Below are 20,445 nucleotides of genomic sequence, written 5' to 3' on the forward strand. Positions count from 1 at the left end.
CTATCCATCATCATCACAACAGCACCATCTCCATCCATCATCATCACCATCAGCACCATCTCTATCCATCATCATCAGCAGCAGCACCATCTCTATCCATCATCATCACCATCAGCACCATCTCTATCCACCATCATCACCATCAGCACCATCTCCATCCACCATCATCACCATCAGCACCATCTCCGTCCACCATCATCACCATCAGCACCATCTCCATCCACCATCATCACCATCAGCACCATCTCCGTCCACCATCATCACCATCAGCACCATCTCCGTCCACCAACATCACCATCAGCACCATCTCCGTCCATCATCATCACCATCAGCACCATCTCTATCCATCATCATCACCATCAGCACCATCTCCATCCACCACCATCACCATCAGCATCATCTCCATCCACCAACATCACCATAAGCACCATCTCCGTCCATCATCATCACCATCAGCACCATCTCCATCCATCATCATCACCATCAGCACCATCTCCATCCATCATCATCACAATCAGCACCATCTCCGTCCACCATCATCACCATCATCACCATCTCCATCCATCATCACCACCATCAGCACCATCTCCATCCATCATCATCACCATCAGCACCGTCTCCATCCATCATCATCACCATCAGCACCATCTCCATCCATCATCATCACCATCAGCACCATCTCCGTCCATCATCATCACCATCAGCACCATCTCTGTCCATCACCATCACCATCAGCACCATCTCCATCCATCATCATCACGCACCATCTCTATCCATCATCATCACCATCAGCACCATCTCCGTCCATCATCATCACCATCAGCACCATCTCTGTCCATCATCATCACCATCAGCACCATCTCCATCCATCATCATCACGCACCATCTCTATCCATCATCATCACCATCACCACCATCTCCATCCATCATCATCACCATCAGCACCATCTCTGTCTACCATCATCACCATCAGCACCATCTCCATCCATCATCATCACGCACCATCTCTATCCATCATCATCACCATCACCACCATCTCCATCCATCATCATCACCATCAGCACCATCTCCATCCATCATCATCACGTACCATCTCCATCCATCATCATCACCATCAGCACCATCTCCATCCATCATCATCACCATCACCACCATCTCTATCCATCATCATCACCATCACCACCATCTCTATCCATCATCACCATCACCATCATCTCTATCCATCATCATCACCATCAGCACCATCTCTGTCCATCATCATCACCATCATCTCTGTCCATCATCATCACCATCAGCACCATCTCTATCCATCATCATCACCATCATCTCTATCCATCATCATCACCATCAGCAACATCTCTATCCATCATCACCATCACCATCATCTCTATCCATCATCATCACCATCAGCACCATCTCTGTCCATCATCACCATCACCATCATCTCTATCCATCATCATCACCATCAGCACCATCTCTGTCCATCATCATCACCATCATCTCTGTCCATCATCATCACCATCAGCACCATCTCCATCCATCATCATCACGCACCATCTCTATCCATCATCATCACCATCACCACCATCTCCATCCATCATCATCACCATCAGCACCATCTCCATCCATCATCATCACCATCAGCACCATCTCTGTTCATCATCATCACCATCACCACCATCTCCATCCATCATCAGCACCATCAGCACCATCTCCATCCATCATCATCATGCACCATCTCCATCCATCATTATCACCATCACCACCATCTCCATCCATCATCACCATCACCACCATCTCTATCCATCATCATCACCATCAGTACCATCTCTGTCCATCATCACCACCATCTCTGTCCATCATCATCACCATCAATACTATCTATCAATAATCATCATGATCACCCTCTCTATCAATCAATTATCATGATCATCATCATCTGTGTCACCACCATCTCCCATCCAACACCATCAACACTATCACTGTCACCATCTTCATTATTATATCACAATCTATCACCATCACTACCATCTCTTTCATCACATTATTCACCACTGTCAAGATCCCAAGAGACAAGGGCTGAAGAAGCAGGACCATTTAACCCTATTCACTTTTTTAGGTGTACAAGCAAAAGGCTTACCTGAACTAGAGCCAGAATCTAGTGGACAGCCATTTAGAGAGCCCTACACCCAGTGTAGAGATTGTGACCCCTAGTGGTGGAGAGGCCCTAAGCCCTTACAGGTGCACAGAGCCAACATAATGCAGGCACAGACCTTCATGGGCAGGTGCTAAGGTACCCAGAGTGACACGTCTCTATGGTGAGTGAGGGACACACTGGAGAGTCACTCTATGAGAAGAGATTCTTAGGAGGATGACTCTGCATTTGCTTGGTTGTATGTACATTTTGCTCTAGAATTTATTAATTTAAATTGTGGGGTGGAAAGATTGTTCTAGAGCTTTTTATTTCCCCAAGAAAAATCACATTGAGACATATCCCATTGCTGTTATTTCTGTCTGGAGGCTCAGAGCTCCTGACGGGCAGCCACTAGGGCTGCAGCATCACAGCATCCATGACACTCAGCTGGTATGTGACCCACTAAATGACAGCGAGTGTCATAAAAAACAATGGCAAAAGCTCCAGATGTGCTTGCCAGAAAAATGTCACATAAGCATCTTTAAAGGGATGTGGTGCTTCAGTTATCTTGCCATTAGCTCTGAGGGGTTCTTGGGAGGGCTTCCTTCTGGGAAAACAGCATGCTTTCTTTCTTGGGACTCAGTGACTGTGCAACTCTTAAAAGCTGTTACTTCTGTACAGACACATGGAGTACCACATCCTCGGGGTCTGAGGCACTTCTACCCCAACAGCTCACACAGTGCTTCTGTGTCAGATGCAGCCTACCCCCACCTCACCTCCCTGACAGGACACGGCAGCTCAGTGTGATCCATCACCATCATGGCCACCACACCACCATCACCACCACCACCATCACCACACTACCACCACATCACCATCACAGTCATCACACCACCACCATCACCATCACAGTCACCACTACCACCATCGCCATCATGGTCACCATCAACAGCATCACCACCATACTTGCCAATACCACACAATCCAGTCCAGGTGAACCCAGAGGGCCCTTCTCAGGAGGTAAGAAGATAATTTAAGCTTTGTGCCTTCACATAGATCCTGGGTCTTATTAAAACACCACCACCACCAAAAAGGTCAACTCAAGTGGGAGAACTGCCATGGGCACAAATCCAGTGACTGGAAAACAGCCAACACTTCTGTGTCAGGAGAAGAAGCTGGCTGGGTGTGGAGGCACATGCCTTTAACCCCAGCTCTTGAGAGGCCGTGAGTTTGAAGCCAGCCTGAGACTGTGTAGTGAATTCCAGGTCATCCTGGGCCAGAGTGAGACCTTACCTTGCAAAACCAAAATAACTAAACAAAACCCAGTAGTTAGGAAGAAAGAAGACTGGTAAAGATAAACCTGAGGCCAGATCAGGACAGGCCCATCTGTCCACTGCACACATGCTGAGGTTTGACTACTCAAGTTACTGGCTTCTGAGCTGTGCTCCCCAGAACCCCAAGTGTCTCCAACATGGTCCCACAGGTGAAGGCCAGGTGGACTCCAGGCCCTGGTGCAGCCTCTAGCCTAGCAGCTCTTCCTCTCTGGGACTCACGCCCAAGCAAGAGGGTTAAGAAAGCACTTGGAATGACCACTGCAAGTAGTGGGGAGTTGGCAATGGAGTTTAAACATGAAGGTCACACTAGAAACACAGGAGTGGCAGTGTGGGGACAGATGCTGGAGGAAGAAAGCTTGCTCAAGAGCTGCCACACTCTTCCAGATGAGTACTGCCAGGAGCGGAGAGGGAAGCCGCAGAGGCAGGAAACCGAGACAGGAGATAAAGCAGGCTGAAGTTGGGGGCGGGGCAGAGGTGGGGACGAGCGTGCATGAGATGCTGTCATGGACAGCTGTCTAGCCTGAGGTTGAAGAAGACAATCTCCGGGTCCTTTGAGCCCAGAGCACCGGAGCCTACTACCTGTCACCACCCTGAGAGGCACGGACAGTGCATCCACAGAGCCTTCCAAGCGGCCTTGGTGCTCTGCAGAGATGGTATCCCCAGACGCTGCTTCCAGTTAAGCTTGGCAAGGGCCCAGTAAGTGCTCCGAGAGTTCCTGTGTGCTCATTCCCACCACTTGGGTTCCAAAGCAAGGCCTGGACAACTTTGACCATGAGGGGGGGGGTCCTCCTTATTCTGAGGTTGGCCAGATTCTATTCTTCTATCTATGATCCGTGGACTGATGTCTGATGACGGAGGGAAAGAGGCGGGAGAAAGAGACAGACACACACACAGAGCTCATCAGCCCCTCAACCTTGGTGTTTTCATTCATGAAGTGTGACATTTCAATGGGTGAGCACACATGGAAGCGCCTGTCACCGCCCGAGACACTGCCACACAATTGCTATTGTTTGGGTGAATGAGAGGACGCGGGCGACCAGCTCCACACCTGTGGTGATCATCATGGAGAGAGAACTGGGACATCAATCACATGGGGTCTGAACAAGCACCACAGTCACATCTTCCATGTCAGTGTGGACCTCTACTGGGACGTCAGTAGACATCACCAGACCCCCTCAGTGCACATAAAAGTGGCACCAGTGTGTCCATTTCCTCCCATACCCACACCCACAGGGTGGAGGAGACTTTCCAGAGGAAGCCATTTGGGATGTACACAAATTCCCTAGCAGGCAGTAACTCAAAATTATGGCTCTTGGGCCAGGGAGATGGCTCAGCTATTAAAGGCACTTGCTTGCACACCTGCTGACCTGTGTTCAATCCTCTTCAGTGCCCACAAAAGCCCAAATACAAAGTGGTGCACACATCTGTAATCCCAATGCATCTATGTCAATGGGAGGTGAAACCAGGAGAATCCAAGCAAGTAGCAGCAGGAGAGAGCCTGCCTTAAAGGAGGAGGGAAGGAGAGGACAGTCCTCCCAAGGCTGTCCTCTGCCCTCTACATGTGCACCATGGTGCACACATCCATACACACGTCACACACACCCAGACATATACACATAAAAGTAAATAATAAAAGTAGGAAAAATACGGCTTAGTAACAGAGTGCTAGCTAATGGAAGGTGGCCACTGCTTGGACTTCTCTCCCCTGAGTTTGTCCAGGAGGAAAAGCAAAAGTGCATTGCAGCAATTCTGCCACTGGGCACACACCCAGGACAGGAGACAGACACTCCTATGTCACACTCACAGCCCCGGCCGTCGCAACAGCCAAAAGGCAGATGGAACCTGTATCCACTGATGGCTGTCCACAAGGTAGTCCACCCACACATCCCATTTAGCCTTCAAAAGGAAGGAATTCTAGTGGGTGCTGCAAGGGTGAGCGTGGACGACGTGCTAAGTGAGATAAGCCAAAGGAGTCACGCGTGTGACTCTGTCGCAAGGTCCCTGGAGTAGCCCAGTCACAGGCCGAAGGTAGGCTGGGGCTGCCAGGAGCTGGGAGGGGCCTGGGCAGGTGAACGAGGGCACGGCTCAGCCCTGGCGGGTGCGGGATTCTGAAGGGGGATTGTGATCCTGGTCACACACGATGCGCATGGCCTAACGTCCCTAGACTGTAGACCTAGGAATGGTAAGGTGGCCACGCTGGCACACATGTTACCGCAATAAAAGTTTGTGGGCAATGTTAAAAAAGCTGGGGCATGTCACAAAGGAAAGAGGTCGAAGGCACGTCTGAGGATCAGAGGACAGTAACTGGTCCAGATCCCCAGACTCAGCAGCAGCCCTATGCCAGCTCCCTGTCCACCCTCTCCTCTCGTCCCTGGTGGGACCCCTGCATCTGCTTCATCCAACAGGAACTTCTCCTGCCTCGACTCCCCACTTACAAGCTGATGAGGAGGAGGCAAAAGTTGCACTCGTCCCCACTTCCATTGCCACGTCCACAGAAAACACCCAAGTCCAGGGGAGCACGGGGCGCAGTTCAGCATGAGCCCAGACCACATCCCCACAGTGAGTCTCTCCCCAGCCAGCAAGACCCCGGCCCCCAGGATCATGACTGTCTTTCCCATCGATTAAACAAAGCAGGGAGAAGCAAACACGGGCTTGGGAAAGGGAAATTGGTGGGTACGTTCTTCCCTCGAGTCACAGGAGTGGGGGCTGGAGGGAGGGGGGATAAATTAGTGCGCAGGTCCAGCCGCACGGGGATGTAATAAAATGTGTTGCTAAGATACAAGTACCAAAGAAGTTCATTAAAGACTGCGTCAGCCCTGGCTGCCAGGCTCTCCTTCCTTCCAAGGCGGCTTATTTGGTGCTGTCCCTAGTGTTTGTAATTAGATCCGTAGTACGAGAGGCTAGGCTGCCCATTCACGTCCACTCAGCAGAGCACATTAATAACATAACTTCAGCAAGAAACTGACTTGGGCCACAGCATCGGGTAGGGGTTGGGAGCTGCAGAAATATGTTTATCTAAATGATAGACAAACACCCTGGAAGAACCCTAACAGCTCTCTGGTTATGTGGCTGAATGTGTTCGCCTCATGGACTCTCACCAGGGCAGCGTAATTGTTAAACCTGGGAACTGAGGACACGACGCAGACTGCGTGCATCTTAGAACCCATGGTGGCAGAGCCCCAGCAAACCAGCCCCAGTGCTCTGCGGGGAGCCCCAGGTGAGATGCTATCACAGGACAAGAGGTGAGGGAGGGGGACACTACTGGGCACTTGTCAGCATGGTGGCGCTATCAAGGTACCAAGACCAGAATAACAACACCCTGACCAAGAGGTCAGGCGACTGCCCACACGAGCTAGGCCCGGATGAGGAAGGCCCAGGGAGTGAGGGAGGCTGGAAGTCAGTCACACTCACCTGCAGGAGTATCCCTCCTGGCAGCAGCCTCTGCGTCATTCATACAGCAGGAGGCTTCACTGAGCACACCTGGTGGTGGAGCTCCATGAGGCCATGTCACAGGGCAGTGCTGAGATCCACCCTCCCTGCTTAAGTCTGGGAACCTGGACTGTCATCTGGCCATCAAAGAACCCCAGAGACTTTAGGATTTCAGAACCTAGACTTCCGTATCTGGGAGAAACACCAGGCCTGGTCCCAGTTCTCCTATCAGGGCCACTTCTGCAGGGGTGAAGTGGGGGTCCCCAACTACTCCAATCCAGACAGTGTTCAGTCAGCACCTCCTCTAGCCTCCTACTTTGCACTAACGCTGTCCTCGGCCAGAACTTCCAGGTGTAACCTGTTGAATCAGCAGGTCTGCAGCTTAGTTTCTGTGTCCCTGTTGTATCAAAGGGTGTGCCCTGCACTGTTGGCCTCTCAGCCCATGCATGCATCCGTCTGCATCCAGAGTTTACATTTGGGGGTAAAGGCCTGCCGAGGTTATATGAGGAATGAGTCCCTGGCCAGGTGGTCTGCTTTTGAATTGTGCAAACGGACAGCCAACTGCCCTGGGCATCTAAGAACCTCTTTGAGACTTTCTAGAGGGTCACCTGGGACGCTTCCTTGGAGTCCTTACTGAAAGATAGCACACAAGGACATCCCATGTAGGACCCCACACTTCTGGAAGGGGCCGCCCTCCAGTGCAGGCAGGTTCTGATGGAAAGCTTCAGCAAATCAAATCCCATTGTGGAAATAAACACAGGATGCTTTTTTCCAGGCCACAGTGTAGTGGGTGGGATCTTTCTGCCCACCTCAACCTGTGTCCTCAGTTAGCCCTGTGTAAGGTGAGGTGTCCTCTAACATCTACCTCCCTTTGGTTGCTCACCCCCTTAAGCCACTGACCACATGTAGAGGACTCTGGGGTACACATAACGTCAATTTCTACCAAGTCTAGCCCCACTCCCAGCTCTGAACACATGGGAGTGTGGAGACCCAAAAGCAGCTGGGAGGATTCTGTCCCCACAGAATGCCGCAGCGCCTCTAGGCTCACGGGGCCAGCCAGCTCTGCGCTCCGTGGCAGCTCCTCCACTCAACCGCACAGCCCTGCTGGGAATCGCAGCCGGTATGTGAGACCTGAGGCCCCCCGCATCCTCAGGACCCCGTCTGAGCAGCAACACTCTCCCGTTGAGACCAGAGCCCAGACAGGTGCTTATTTTGGCTGAGGATTCAATTCTATCCTGGACAAAAAAGTATATTCCTGCTGGACATGGTGGCTCATGCCTTTAATCTCGGCAGTTGGGAGGCTGAGGTAGGAGAATTGCTTTGAGCTCAAGGCCAGCCCTGGCCTTGAACAAGAGTGTGTTCTAGATATGCTTTGGCTAGGAGTGAGATCCTGACTCAAAAAAAAAGGCAATCCCCCTCCCACGGGTGGGTAGCTTCCTCCTGTGTCTTAGTAAGACCTGCACCAGGACCAACCCAGAATCCAAGTGCAGTCCATCCGAGAGCCGGGCTGCGTGCTATTGGCCGGCAGAAGGAAGCTGCATCAGCAGTTTCTCCTACACTAGAGTGCTACCTCACGATAAATGCCCGCCAGGAAAACATTCTTAAGAAAGCACATTTGTTCCTTTGGAGAACAGAAGTTATTTCAAAACAAGAAGGTGATCCACCTTAAAGACAAACACTATAAAGTCAGTGATACCATAAAAAAGGAAACAGCAGCACCAAGAGCTCCCAGGGACCTCAGGCCTGAGCCACGGGAACACAAGGAGAGGGAGAGGGCAGGAGGGCAGGAGGGCAGGTGCCGGGGCTCATCACACAGCACAGGGACTGGCTGAGGCTGGTCCACCGCAGGCGGGCTGCCTGCGCCTCCGCACTGCCGTCTCTTTCCTGACCCGGCCTGCCATACGCTCCCCGCCTGCAACCAGGGGGCAGGCAGGTGTCAGGACAAAGAGAGATTCTGCTCAGATCCCCTGAACATTCTAGCGTTTTGTTTTGTTTTTCGAGGTAGGGTCTCACTCTAGCCCAGGCTGACCTGGAACTCACTATGCAGTCTCAGAGTGGCCTTGAACTCATAGCAATCCTACCTCTGCCTCCAGAGTGCTGGGATTAAAGATGTAAGCCACCATGCCTGGCTCCTTGAAAGTTCTAGAACTTTCTATCAAGAAAAATTCCCAGGAGAATCACACAAACGGCCACTTATTAGTAAGGGAATGTTGGGGGAGGGGTCATGTCTGACACAGACTCCACTCGCTTTAATCTGTATCACCTTCCACACTCAGCTTCTCACGTTCTTTGTATAAAGCACTGCCTTTCTGCCCACACAGCCAGCACATGAGTTAAGATCAAAACTCAACAGAGGGCTGAGAAGTGACACTGGAGTGTTCAGCACTGAGAATCTCCATCACACCCTCCAAGGCTCAAGAGCCATTGCAGAAGAGGTGGCGGAAAGAATGCAAGAGAAAAGGAAGGGAAGGAGTGCTTTGCACTGCAAACGTCCAGACACAAAGGGGTGGTGGTACCCATAGACCCCACAGTGAGTGACGGCTACCTACACAAGAGCTACAGCAGAGGAGGAAAAGCGCTGACATCCAAATAGGAGAGAGGAAAGAAGAGATTTAGCGGAGGGAGGATTTGGGACAGGAAAGGGGAAGAGAGAGGGTGGTGGGAGATTATAATCATGTTATATTGTCCATCATATAAAAGTTGTCAATAAAAAGTTAAAAAAAAAAACACATTAGGCAGCTGAGAGCTAAGACCCAAACTTCTCCACTCACTGTGCTGTGTGATCTCCACAGGACACTCAGCCCCTCTGAGCCTTGACTTCTTCCTGAACACAACTGAAATTACCAGCAGGCCTTCTCGGAGGGATGGGAGAGCCTGAAGGGGCACCACAGCACCAGCGTCCAATGGGCACGCCGTGGCTCCTGACCACGCAGCCTGGAAGGATGGCAGAGCCCAGAGCTTACAGCACCGTCACGTTGCCTCTGTAAACCACTTCTTGACTGGTACCCTGCACTCTGCTGTCAGACCTCCAATTTTCCTGTCCAAATGCCCAGCTTGAAAACCGGTGCCTCTCTGGTGCCAGCTTCTCGGAGATGAGTCAGAGGGCTTCAGAGCAGCCCTGCACGGAGAAGAGAGCTGGACTAGCAGAGACCCCACAGACCTCCTGGACCTGCCCCCTCCGGTGACCAGAGACCCTCCACTGCTAAGGAAGGGACCCCAGGACTGCTGCATGCTGCCATGTCAAACACCAGCTCACACAAGTGAAGTAAAGCGGCCGGAGCCCACGACGCTGTTCCCGAAGAGACAGCGATCTGGAGATGGCACTGCTCAGGGGCAGGGGCGAAGCATCATCATCGCCAGCAGCTCTAATGAGGCATCCTGGGATTACCAACATTATGATCGGCGTCATCTCACTGAAAACACCCAGACTTAATTGAAATCAGCGGCACAGCTCTGACAGCAGGTGCCTTAAGCAGCTCAAATATCAAAGCGAATTCTTGGGACTAGTCGAAAAGATGCCGCCATCAGCACCATCACCAGCAACAACCTTTCCCACGTGACAAGACGCCTCCCAGAGAGAAGGATGGCCCCTGAACGGGCCAAGCAGCAATGCACTTCTTGTGGTCCAGGCCAACCTCTCAGCAAAGCAGCAGCTCTCCTCGGCAGTTCGCCTTGACTTGTGGTGTCCCGGCACGCCCACCCAGCCACTGCTTCCCCCACCAGCCGCTGGCCGAGGTCTCGCCGCCCCTTCAGGCTGCGTTAGAGCCAGAAACCCTTTGCTAGGTTTACTTGGCCACAGCAGAAAGCTAGGGCATGAGGATTTGGGGACGAGGTTCTGCTCTTCTGGCTGATTATGTCTGCCCCCGGCGGTGTGACGATACCGGATGCTGGCTGGAGAGGACACCGATGCCTGAGGCTAACAGACAGAAGGGGCAAGTCCTTCGTTGGTGACCCCTTGTGCTCTGACTCTGGGAAACTGCCTTTCTTTGGGTTGTCCAGCAGAGTAGCTTCGCCAGCCCAACAGATCCGAGATCTGGGAGCAGGCTTACATCAGGAAGAATCAGCAGCCGGCCGAGGCTGTGTGCACACCTGCAGGGTGCCTATGGCTCCTCCACTAGTGCAAACATCAGATCTGACCCCAGCCTTCATGACAGCACACTGTCCCCTCTGCAGCTGGGGGCCAAGTGTCTCATGCTGATACCTCACTTGGGCATCAAGGGACAGGTAGACAATGCCTGCTTGACGGTACCAGAACCGCTGTGAGCAGAGATCACACAAGCATCCTGAAAGGTTGCGGATATGATGGGGAAATGGTTCCGGGTTAAGAGTAGGTGCTGTGCAGTCATGAGGACCTGAGTTTGATCCTTGTCGCCCAGGTGACACACGCCTGTGACCCAGTGCTGAGCGGGGTGAAGACAGGATTGCCCCTGGTCGGCCAGTTTAGCTGAAAAAACAGGAGCTCCACGCAACCTCGCTGAACAAGAGACTGTGTCATAGGGAAATAAGGCACAGAAATGATAGGGGACAGAACCTGTGTCTTCCCCTGGCCTCCACGGGCACGCATACACCACACACGGGTGCATACAACACACATACCATACACACCAAAAAAGGTGCATTCTTATAAAATAAACATCACTGTTGCTAAAACCATAGCACCCCATGACCTTCACATCCCCAGTGACAGGTGAGAGCCCCTTAAGTGACCATAGCATGAACTGGAGTTATTTCTAGCAGAGGTCCACAGTTCTCTGCCAAGCTGAGAACCAAGTTTAGGGACAGTAAAAATGGCACATCTACCTGTGTCTGAGAAAGATGTTAATGCATACGACAGTCATGTGCATGCACAGAACTATGACCAAACATGCCTCAGGACTAGCACTGACTGGCTCTTGGGATGGGTACACATGAGCTTCAGAGGGTTCAGACCTGTCCCACCCCACAGGCTCTGCTGCTGCTGAAGTAGAATTGCCAGTGATGTGGACTTTGCACATATGACCCCAGCACTCAGGAGGCTGAGGCAAAAGGAGCGCAAGAGTTTGAGGCCAGCCTGGACTATAGAGGAAGAGTCTTTCTCAAAAAAAAAAGATAAAAACAGGTGAAATTCTCCTTTATCCCTTAGCGGTTACTTCACAGAAGAGTAGTAACTATTTTCCTGATTTCAAAATCAGATCTTTCCTCTCATTTTAGAAACAATCTTGAGATGGTTTTACACGTATCGTTCTTCACATTGCCTTCACATTATCAACACAAAGATATTTTATCACTTTATACATTACAGTCAATAAAATAACAAAAGTGTAACTGGTAAGTACAGCTATGTATAAACATGTACGATACACATACTTATTTCTTTTTAACTGAGCAGTTACCCAGAGTTCCCCGGAGGCCTCAGTAACATCTCAGCTTTAAGCAAGAGGCAGGTCCTGCTGGCACCTCACCCTCCCAACTGTGCTGATCACCCAGGCTCTTGGTCCCCAGGAGATGCACAGGCCATGTGGCCACCGCAGGAACTTCCCACATGGACAAACATCGACTAGTTCACCCACCCAAGGAGCTCAGCCACACACACCCCCCCAGCAACTGCCCTCACACTACCGGACACACCCTTCTGCCCCACCGCAGGGGACACAGGCACCAAGTGCAGCCCTTTGGCCCGCAATGGGCGTTTTCCTTGCTCTTGCCCCAGCTGTCCCTCGCTCCTCTCTTGGAATTTTAACTGCCGGCAGCCTGCCTCCCCGCAGCAGGTTCTACTTGGGCCCTTCTCCTCCAGCAAGTGTGGCCACCAGCTTCACCTGGTCACATCTCAGTCCTGAGACGACACATCATCCAGGCAACCTCATCCAGAAGCCATCCTCAGGACAGAAACAATACAGGTGTTCCCACACCACCTTGGAAGGTCCATGATTCACCCTCTCTGGTGTTCGTGGGGATGAAGAGCTGGTCTCATTCATCTCTGTAGTAACTCACTTCAAAGACATAGTTCTTACATCCACCACTCGTTCCCTGCCCACCATAGCTAGTGCCCTTTGGGACCATCAGATCATCACTGCTAATCCCCTCCCATCCCAGAACATAGGGAAGGGGGGGGTGAGTGGACGCCTGCACAGAGCACACAGCCCAGCAAGAAGAGCCAGTGAGATAATGGTGGGCATGTGAGACCACGGCAGATGAGAGCCCCTATACCCCAGAGGCAATGAGGTACTGGGGTGTAAAGAGTTGTTACAAAGAGCCCACTGCCAAGAGGAGGGAGGATGATGGCCCTACAGAGGACTAACAGCAGAGAGTACCCTTAGGTTTTATCCGAGAGCAGTGGGTGGCCATGGAGAGCTGTGTCCAAGTATAACACACTCACTCTACTGAACCTACTAGGATGGGCAGATTTCTGCTGAAAGGGACAGCCCACCCACATACATGTCCACTGGCAGGCAAACAGTTAAAATGTGTCCACATACAGGCTATTTAGCCATCGGTAGAGGAACTGGGATGTGGCTCAGTAGGCAAGAGTGCTTGCCTTGAATGCACAAAGACCTGAGTTCCATCTCCAGCACTGCATCCAGTAAACAGGCTGTGGCAGTGCATCTCTGGTGTAGTCCCATCTCGTGGGAGGTGGAGATAGGAGGATCTGTTGATCCTCATAGTGAACGTCAGCTACATAGTAAGAGTCTGAGCTACATGAGATCCTGTGTCAAAAATAAGAAAGAGGAGGAACGGAGCTGGAGAGATGGCTTAGCGGTTAAGACACATGCCCGCGAAGCCAAAGGACCCAGGTCCCACGTAAGCCAGATGCACATGGTGGCACATGCATCTGGAGTTTGTTTGCAGTGGCTAGAGGCCCTGGCATGCCCATTCTCTCCCTCCCTCTACCTCTCCCCCTCTCTCTCAAATAAATAAAAATAAAATCTTTTAAAAACAAAAGAAAGAGGAGGAACAAAGCAGTGATACACACTGCAGTATGGTGACCCTAATGGGGAACGAAAGCAGGCAAGCACAGGAGGAAATGTATGCACACATAGTAGTTACATCATCATGTGATGGGCACACCCATAGTTACATCATGTGATGGGGACACCCATACTTATATCATGTGAGTTCAGAACAAGCCACTCCACATAACAGAAAGCAGATGAAAAGTGGCTTGAAGCTAGAGGAGCAGTGACAGCAGAACAGCTTCAAGGTAATGAAAATGCTCTCAAATGGATGGCAGCAGTGACTTGGGAAAGCCATCAAACATTGCACAGGTGACTGGAATGTGTTAGTTGTATCTCAATGGTGTGGGGGCGGGGGGCATCTCCTACAGTCCTCTAGGGAAGAACAACACTGAGTAAGTCCAGGGTGCTGGACAGTGGAAAGTAGGTCTCTGGGAAGGGCTCAGGTCATAGTGTAGGTCTAGGTGCTGACCAGTCCCAATCTCTTGTTTCAAGAACAAGGACCAGCACTCCCAGGAAGAGGATGGACGTTTGCTCTTGGAAGTGAGCAGGCTGACACGACCTTCCTGTGGCCGGAAGCTGACCACCTTGGGGTTGGGTACTCCTGGAATGAAGCCAGTACTCACCTTCAGGTGGAAACCTCCCAGCAGAGTCTCCGTGCCTTACACGGCGAGTAACTCTCAGAACATAACTCAGGGCCTGGGTGAGGGCCTCGTATGTATCTCTTTCAAAAAGACGGATTTTTATTGCTGCACTTAAGCACAGCCCCTTGATATCCACAGTCCATCAAATCACGGATCGGGCACTGCACCGGGCCCAAGTTCATCTCCAGGGTCTCTCTACCAGCCTAGCCCAGCATGAATGGCAAGTGAGAGGCCCTTCTAACTCCGGGGGACTGCAAGAAGCCAGAAGAGACCATGCACAGCATCTGAACACTGCAGAAATTCCAAGGGTGGGGAATGGAGCTTCCAGAAGTGTGGTGGGTCTATTACACCGAGTGCTTGTTGCTTGACAATTCAGGTGAAAATGTTGCTGCCTCTCTGCCCGTGCTGCAAATTTATGGCAGGAAGCCGCTGGGACCACTAATCAAGGTTTCCCACGATGTCTTGTTTAAAAAAGAGGGGTCTCTCCTCCTCTAAGCTGCTCCCAACAGCTCCCGATGCCAGCCCCCCCCCCCCAACACACACACCAAAGGAAAAAAGAGAACTCCCTTTTCAAAATGCAAGGTCCCGAACAGGTAGTTAGTTCTGTTTAACCCCTAGATCCCCATGTGGGAGGAAAATGACATAAAATAAAATAAAAACCTACTTCTGACCAACCATCTACTTTACTTCCACGAGTCCTTGCCACATTTGTCTCGGTTTCTAGAAGTGACTGGAGAAAAAAAAGAAAGAAAAACCTTGCCAAGGGCACGAACGGGAAATTGATGGCTGGGCCCTGATATCCTGCTATTGTAGCCTATGGGAGATGGATAACGGGGCCATCGTTCATTTTACTATCTAGTTTGCCATCTGAATGTGCGCTTTTAATTGAAACTTAACCTTTATATCTGGTGTTCCAAATGGGGGCAGCACCGAAAGACATCTCCTAAGGTGGAGACGTTTTCCTAAGTAACTCTACTGAAGAATCGTATCTTCAATTTTTTTTTTTTTTGCTGAACTAAAAAGAAAAAGTTATCTCTGACACACAAATTTTGTGGGGTTTTTTAATCCTCCCTCCTGCACTGCAGCTCCTCCTAGGGCAAGTTTTGGGGTGTCCAAGCTGAGACTCCTGAAAGCCCTGGCTCAGTCACCTCGGTCCCGTTCGATGACTTGGCCGCAGCCAAGCCAAGCCTCCAGTGAGCACCAGCGTCGCCCTAGGACAGCAGAGCAGGGAAAGTGAGATGCACCCAGCTCGCCGCAGGGGAGCCGCGGAGGCGTCCCCAGCCCGCGGGACCCGGGCACGTCCACCAGCAAGCTGAAGCCGGCCGCTGGGCCCCCTCCCCTCCCTCTTTATGAGCCCTTGTTACATAAAATGCCACAAAGGGGAACGGAAAACCAACACAGTTGCAGTCACAAACACAAGTTCCGAGGGCCAAACCCCGGCTGCGGACCAGATGTTATTTTTAGCCATCTAAGAGAAACATGTTTTAAAGGCCAGAGAACAAAAGTTTTCTTGTCCCCTTTCTTTTCAAGCACTCACACGCCGAAAAGATGGAGGGGGACAGACAGTTCCTTCGCAGGGACGGGTGGGAGAGCTCCTTCCCCCAGCGGCACCTCCACTTTCCAGCCATCGGGATGCTCAAAGGTTCCTTTCCACCCTGATCTAAATTCCGGCAGGCCGGATAATAAACACCTACTCATCTGCTGTGGTCGTGAAAATGCAAACGGCCGGGAAACAGTTGCCACAATACAGAAGAAACGAGCACGCCGAAGCCTGAAAGAGCCTCTCCGGAGTCAAACTCCGCCACCGAGCGCTTTCATAAAGGACATTGTCGCCGGGAGCCGCGGGCGACGGGCTCTTCTCCGCCGTCTACTCGGAGCCCCGGAGTCGTCAACTTCCCGGGAAGCGCTCAGCGCCCCGCGCCCCGGGCTCCAGCCCGCCGCGCCGCTGTGCTGGTGGTGGTGCCTTCCCTTCCTTCTCTCCCTCTCTCTCTTTTTTCTTTCTCTCTCTCTTTCTTCCTTCCTTCCTTCCTTTCTTTCTATCTATCTCTGTCTCTCTCCCTCTCTTCTTTCGGTCTTTCTTTCTTTTCTAGGAAAGTATCTGATTTGATTCCCCACAGTGATTAAACATCTTTGTGCTCCACCGAGAAGGGTCTCCCAACCCCTCCCCCTCCAAAAATGGCATCGAAGCAATCAAAATGGTAATGGCGAGCCTGGGGCCCCTCCCCCCGCGAACTCCCCGACTCCACTCGACTCGACTCGACTCGGCCGGGGCCGCGCCGGCCCCCCTCCGGCGGGAATGGAAGCTTCCACTCCGGGCCGGGGGGCGCGCAGCCGGCGGGGAGGGGGGAGGGGGGGCGGCACCGGCGGGAAGGACTTGACGCCTTGGTCCCCAGCCGGGCGCCCCGAGCAGGCGTCGACCCTCGGGAGCAGCCATCCTGCCCGCGGCCCCCTCCTTCCACTTCTCAACTTTAAAGACTCGGCGGGAGCGCGGAGGTCGCCGAGCCCCCTCCCGGGGCGGAGGGGGGGGGGTTGGAGCGGCGGCGCGCGCCGGGGCCGCGGGGGCGGCGTGGGGGAGGGGCGGCGGGGGGGCGCTCCGAGCTGCCCAAGTTTGGTGCGGGCGGGCGGGCGGGCGGCATTCCGAAGGAAGCGCGATCGATGCCGGGGGGCGCGGGCGGGGGGCGGAGGCGGGGCGCGCGGGGGGAGGGGCGGGACGGGGCACCGCCCCCCCTTCCCCGCCGTCTCGGAGCCCCGGGCGCGCGATTGGCTGCGCGGCTCAAAGTTCTCGGCTCGGCGGCGGGGAAGGCGCGGGGGCGCGCGGGGGGCGCGGAGGGGGAGGGGCGCGGGGGCGCGCGGCCGGCCGGGCTCCGGCATCTGTTCGTGGTGCTGAAACCCAGAGCGCTGAGCTCAGCGCAACTAAGTCACAATGGACAACTTTTCCTCCCAGAGGGGGCCGAGTCCTCTCCCCACCCACACACACCCGGCAGGACACTCTCGGGACTCCCCCATCTACCCCGAAAGCGCCCAAAGATCAAAGTTGGAGCAGAAGCGGGGTGTCCCGGGGGCGCCTTTCTTTTGTTCCCCGGGAGCTGGCTTCAGGTTCCAAGAATAAAAAGTGAAGCCGGCCGAGGAGAGGGAAAGGGAGGGGGCGGCCCCGTTTCAAAACCAGGTTTGTCATGCAGCCCAGAAATGGCTTCCAAGTAGTTTGGGGTGCAGGCCCAAATGACTGGGCTCCCTCTCCTACCGCAGTGGGGAGTGGGAACACTGAGCCGGGGGAATGTCCACGTTCCAAAAACATGTCTGTCCACCACTCAAAATGGACGCCGAGCTGCCGGCGCCTCGGAGGTGCAGCTCGGCTCTTTTCGGCCACTACCCGGGCCTGGCAGTCCCCCCTGGTCACCGCGACCCGGCTCTTTCTTTCCAGAAAGGGGGTGGGGGCCCGCAACTTTGAGAGCTGGCGACAGGCTCCTGCGAGAGTCGATAAGCGTGGCACCCACGCTGGCACTTTTCAGGGTGCTGCCAAAGTGCCCGGCGGCCCTCCCTGGTCCCTGGCCTGGGGTGTTTAGGGGGGGAGCCAGGCCCCCTGGCTTACTTGTTTGTCGCTGAGCGCTGCGATCCGCGGCTGCTTCTTCAGGTCGCCGTTCTGCGGAAACACGGAGGGAGGAGCGGGCTCAGCATCTGGTGCGCCCCGAACGCCGCGGGCCGCGCCCCCCACCCGGTGGCCCAGGCCGGGCCCGACCGCAGCTCTCCCCAAGTTTCCCGGGCCGCGTCCCGCACACGCGGCGAGGCAGTGCCGCTTACCTGTGGCAGCCGCCTCATCGGGGCAGCTCGCGGGGCGGGGCGGGGGCCCAGGCCACCCGGCGGCGCGCCCCGAGCCGTGCAAGTTTGCAGGCCGGGGTGCATGTGCGAGTGAGTGTGAGTGCGTGTGCCGGGGGAGGGGGGAGGAACAAAGAGCCAAGTAAACACTGCGAGTCCGTGTCGAGCAAAGCTCATAAATATTCAAGTCGCGTCCTAATCTCCCCAACACACACACACACACACACACACACACACACACACACATACACGCGCGCACGCCGCAACAGCGCCCGGCCACCGGCCGCCACGCCACCCGCTCGTCCGAGCGACAATCGCCAAAACTACTTTTGCGAACGTTGCAAGGCTGGAGCCGGCGGGGGAGCCCGGGAGGGGCCTGTCCGCGCTCCCCGAACCCCGAGGCCGTCTCTAGCAGGGGGTCCCTTCCCGACGCCCGAAGTCTGCAGACCTGCAGATGCCGGGCTCGGGTCCCACGCGCCCTTGACCTCCTAACGGTGCAGGATCGCGGGGGAACGGGGTGAAGAGGAGGGAACCCCGGAGGGGCCCGTGCTGGGCACTCTTCCCCAGCCCTGGGGCAGGCTGCAGGAGGCGGCCAGCTCCCGGCACCCCAGCCCGAGCGAAGGGCCCTTGTGACCAAGAGAGAGAGGACGCCAGGTTCGGGTCCCAGGAGCCCCAACTCCGCAGTGCCCCCTCCTTCCCTCCCTCCCCGGCCACCTACCTGGTGGCGAGCGAGTTCCACGGCGAGCGCCTCGGGCCGGCTCTGCAGCTCCATCCCGGCAACTTGGGCAGCACTTTGCGCTCACTTTGGCCCGGACTCCCGGGAAGTTGTGCGGGTTTGGCTGCAGCCGGACCGGGGCGAGGGTCCTCCGGGCCTCCAGGAAAAGAGGAACACAGCCGATCAAGAGCGGAACTGGCGAGGGGGAAGAAAGGCGACAACTCCTAGGGCTGCCCGCTAAGTTGTGCCGGGTCCCCGGGCTGCCGGCGAGGCCCGGAGCATGGTCCCCCCCGGGCGTCCGGAGCCCCGCCGCAGCCCCGCAGGCGCGCCCCGCCACCGCCCGCACCCGCCGCCCGCCGGCAGGGACTATATTTCCTCCGGCGCGCGCGCCTGGATCTCGCTGGGCCTCGGCAAAGTTGTGCCTCGGCACGATGCTAATTCGGTAGTGCCCGGATGGAACGGGCCGGGGCGGTAGTGGGGGCGTGGCCGGGACCCGCCGGCAGCCCCGCCCCCGCCCCGCCCCGCGCGTGCGCACTGCCGCCCCGCCGCCGCCGCCGGGCGCCCCGAGCCGAGAACAAAAGTGGCGGCGGGCGGAGCGCAGACTCGGGCTCTCGAAGTGGGGTGACGGGAGGTCCTCCGTGTTTCCCCAGCGGAATTCGAGGGGAACGGGGCGCCGGCCCTTGCTGCTGGAGTGCCCAGCCTGACTCCGAGCCGAGGACACTCCGGCGGGAGGGGACGCCCTTGCCCTGCGTCCCTGGGGCTCCGGCGGCGCTTTCTTCTCTCCGTCTTCTTTCCTCGCTCTCCCGGTTCACTTAAGTCACCTCCATCCTCTCCGCTCCTAAATTAGGCTTGTCGCCGTAGTCCCCACCGCCCGATGGCCCCTCTGTTGTTGTTAACAGTTTGAAAATTGATTAACTTTCTTTTTTCCTTTTTTTGAGACAGGGTCTCGTTCAGAAGCCCAGGCTGTTCTTGAACTCACTGTGTAGACAGGTTGGCCTTGAACTCATGGCGATCTGCTTGCTACCTCACCCTCAGAGTGCTGGGAGGAGTGCCACCAGGTCGGGCTTGAAAATTGACCTCTTGATTCTTCTTCTAATGATTTTTTTTTTTTTACACTCACAATTAAACTCTCAGCAGATGTCACTCGACTTTTAAAGACATTGTTAAAAGTCGTAAACATGCCAGGTCAATGTGGCATAAAACAATTATAACAACTACTGCTGCCCGGATCGCATTTCAAAACTCCCAGACCCTCAGCCAGGAGGTTAATGTCTCTGAGACAATGTTAACCCTGGCGGAGTTACTGTCTTCATCAATTAATGTCGTATGCCCTGTGTCTGTATTTGGAAAATGCTGGGAGAAAGGGGGCCGCCATATCTCAAATTAAGTGTTGGAACAAGTCACTGGTCATAATTTCCTCTTCCCACAGAGTACCAAAAAATACTCA

The 20,445-nt window shown here is 54.3% G+C and overlaps 1 protein-coding gene across 1 annotated transcript in view; it reads right to left on the bottom strand.

Annotated features, from left to right (window-relative positions):
• Window positions 1-19,303, bottom strand: part of Phf21b (PHD finger protein 21B) — a 74,112-nt gene extending 54,809 nt beyond the window's left edge. Inside the window, exons 1-2 of the mRNA XM_045153179.1 lie at window positions 19,002-19,303; window positions 18,060-18,110 (exon numbers count right to left, since the gene is read on the bottom strand). Coding sequence (XP_045009114.1) covers window positions 18,060-18,110; window positions 19,002-19,055 — 105 coding nt within the window. The 5' untranslated portion in view covers window positions 19,056-19,303. The remainder of the gene's footprint in view (window positions 1-18,059; window positions 18,111-19,001) is intronic.
• Between the last annotated feature and the right edge of the window lie 1,142 nt (window positions 19,304-20,445).

Source organism: Jaculus jaculus, chromosome 6 (assembly GCF_020740685.1).
Source record: "Jaculus jaculus isolate mJacJac1 chromosome 6, mJacJac1.mat.Y.cur, whole genome shotgun sequence".
Lineage (NCBI taxonomy): Eukaryota > Metazoa > Chordata > Mammalia > Rodentia > Dipodidae > Jaculus > Jaculus jaculus.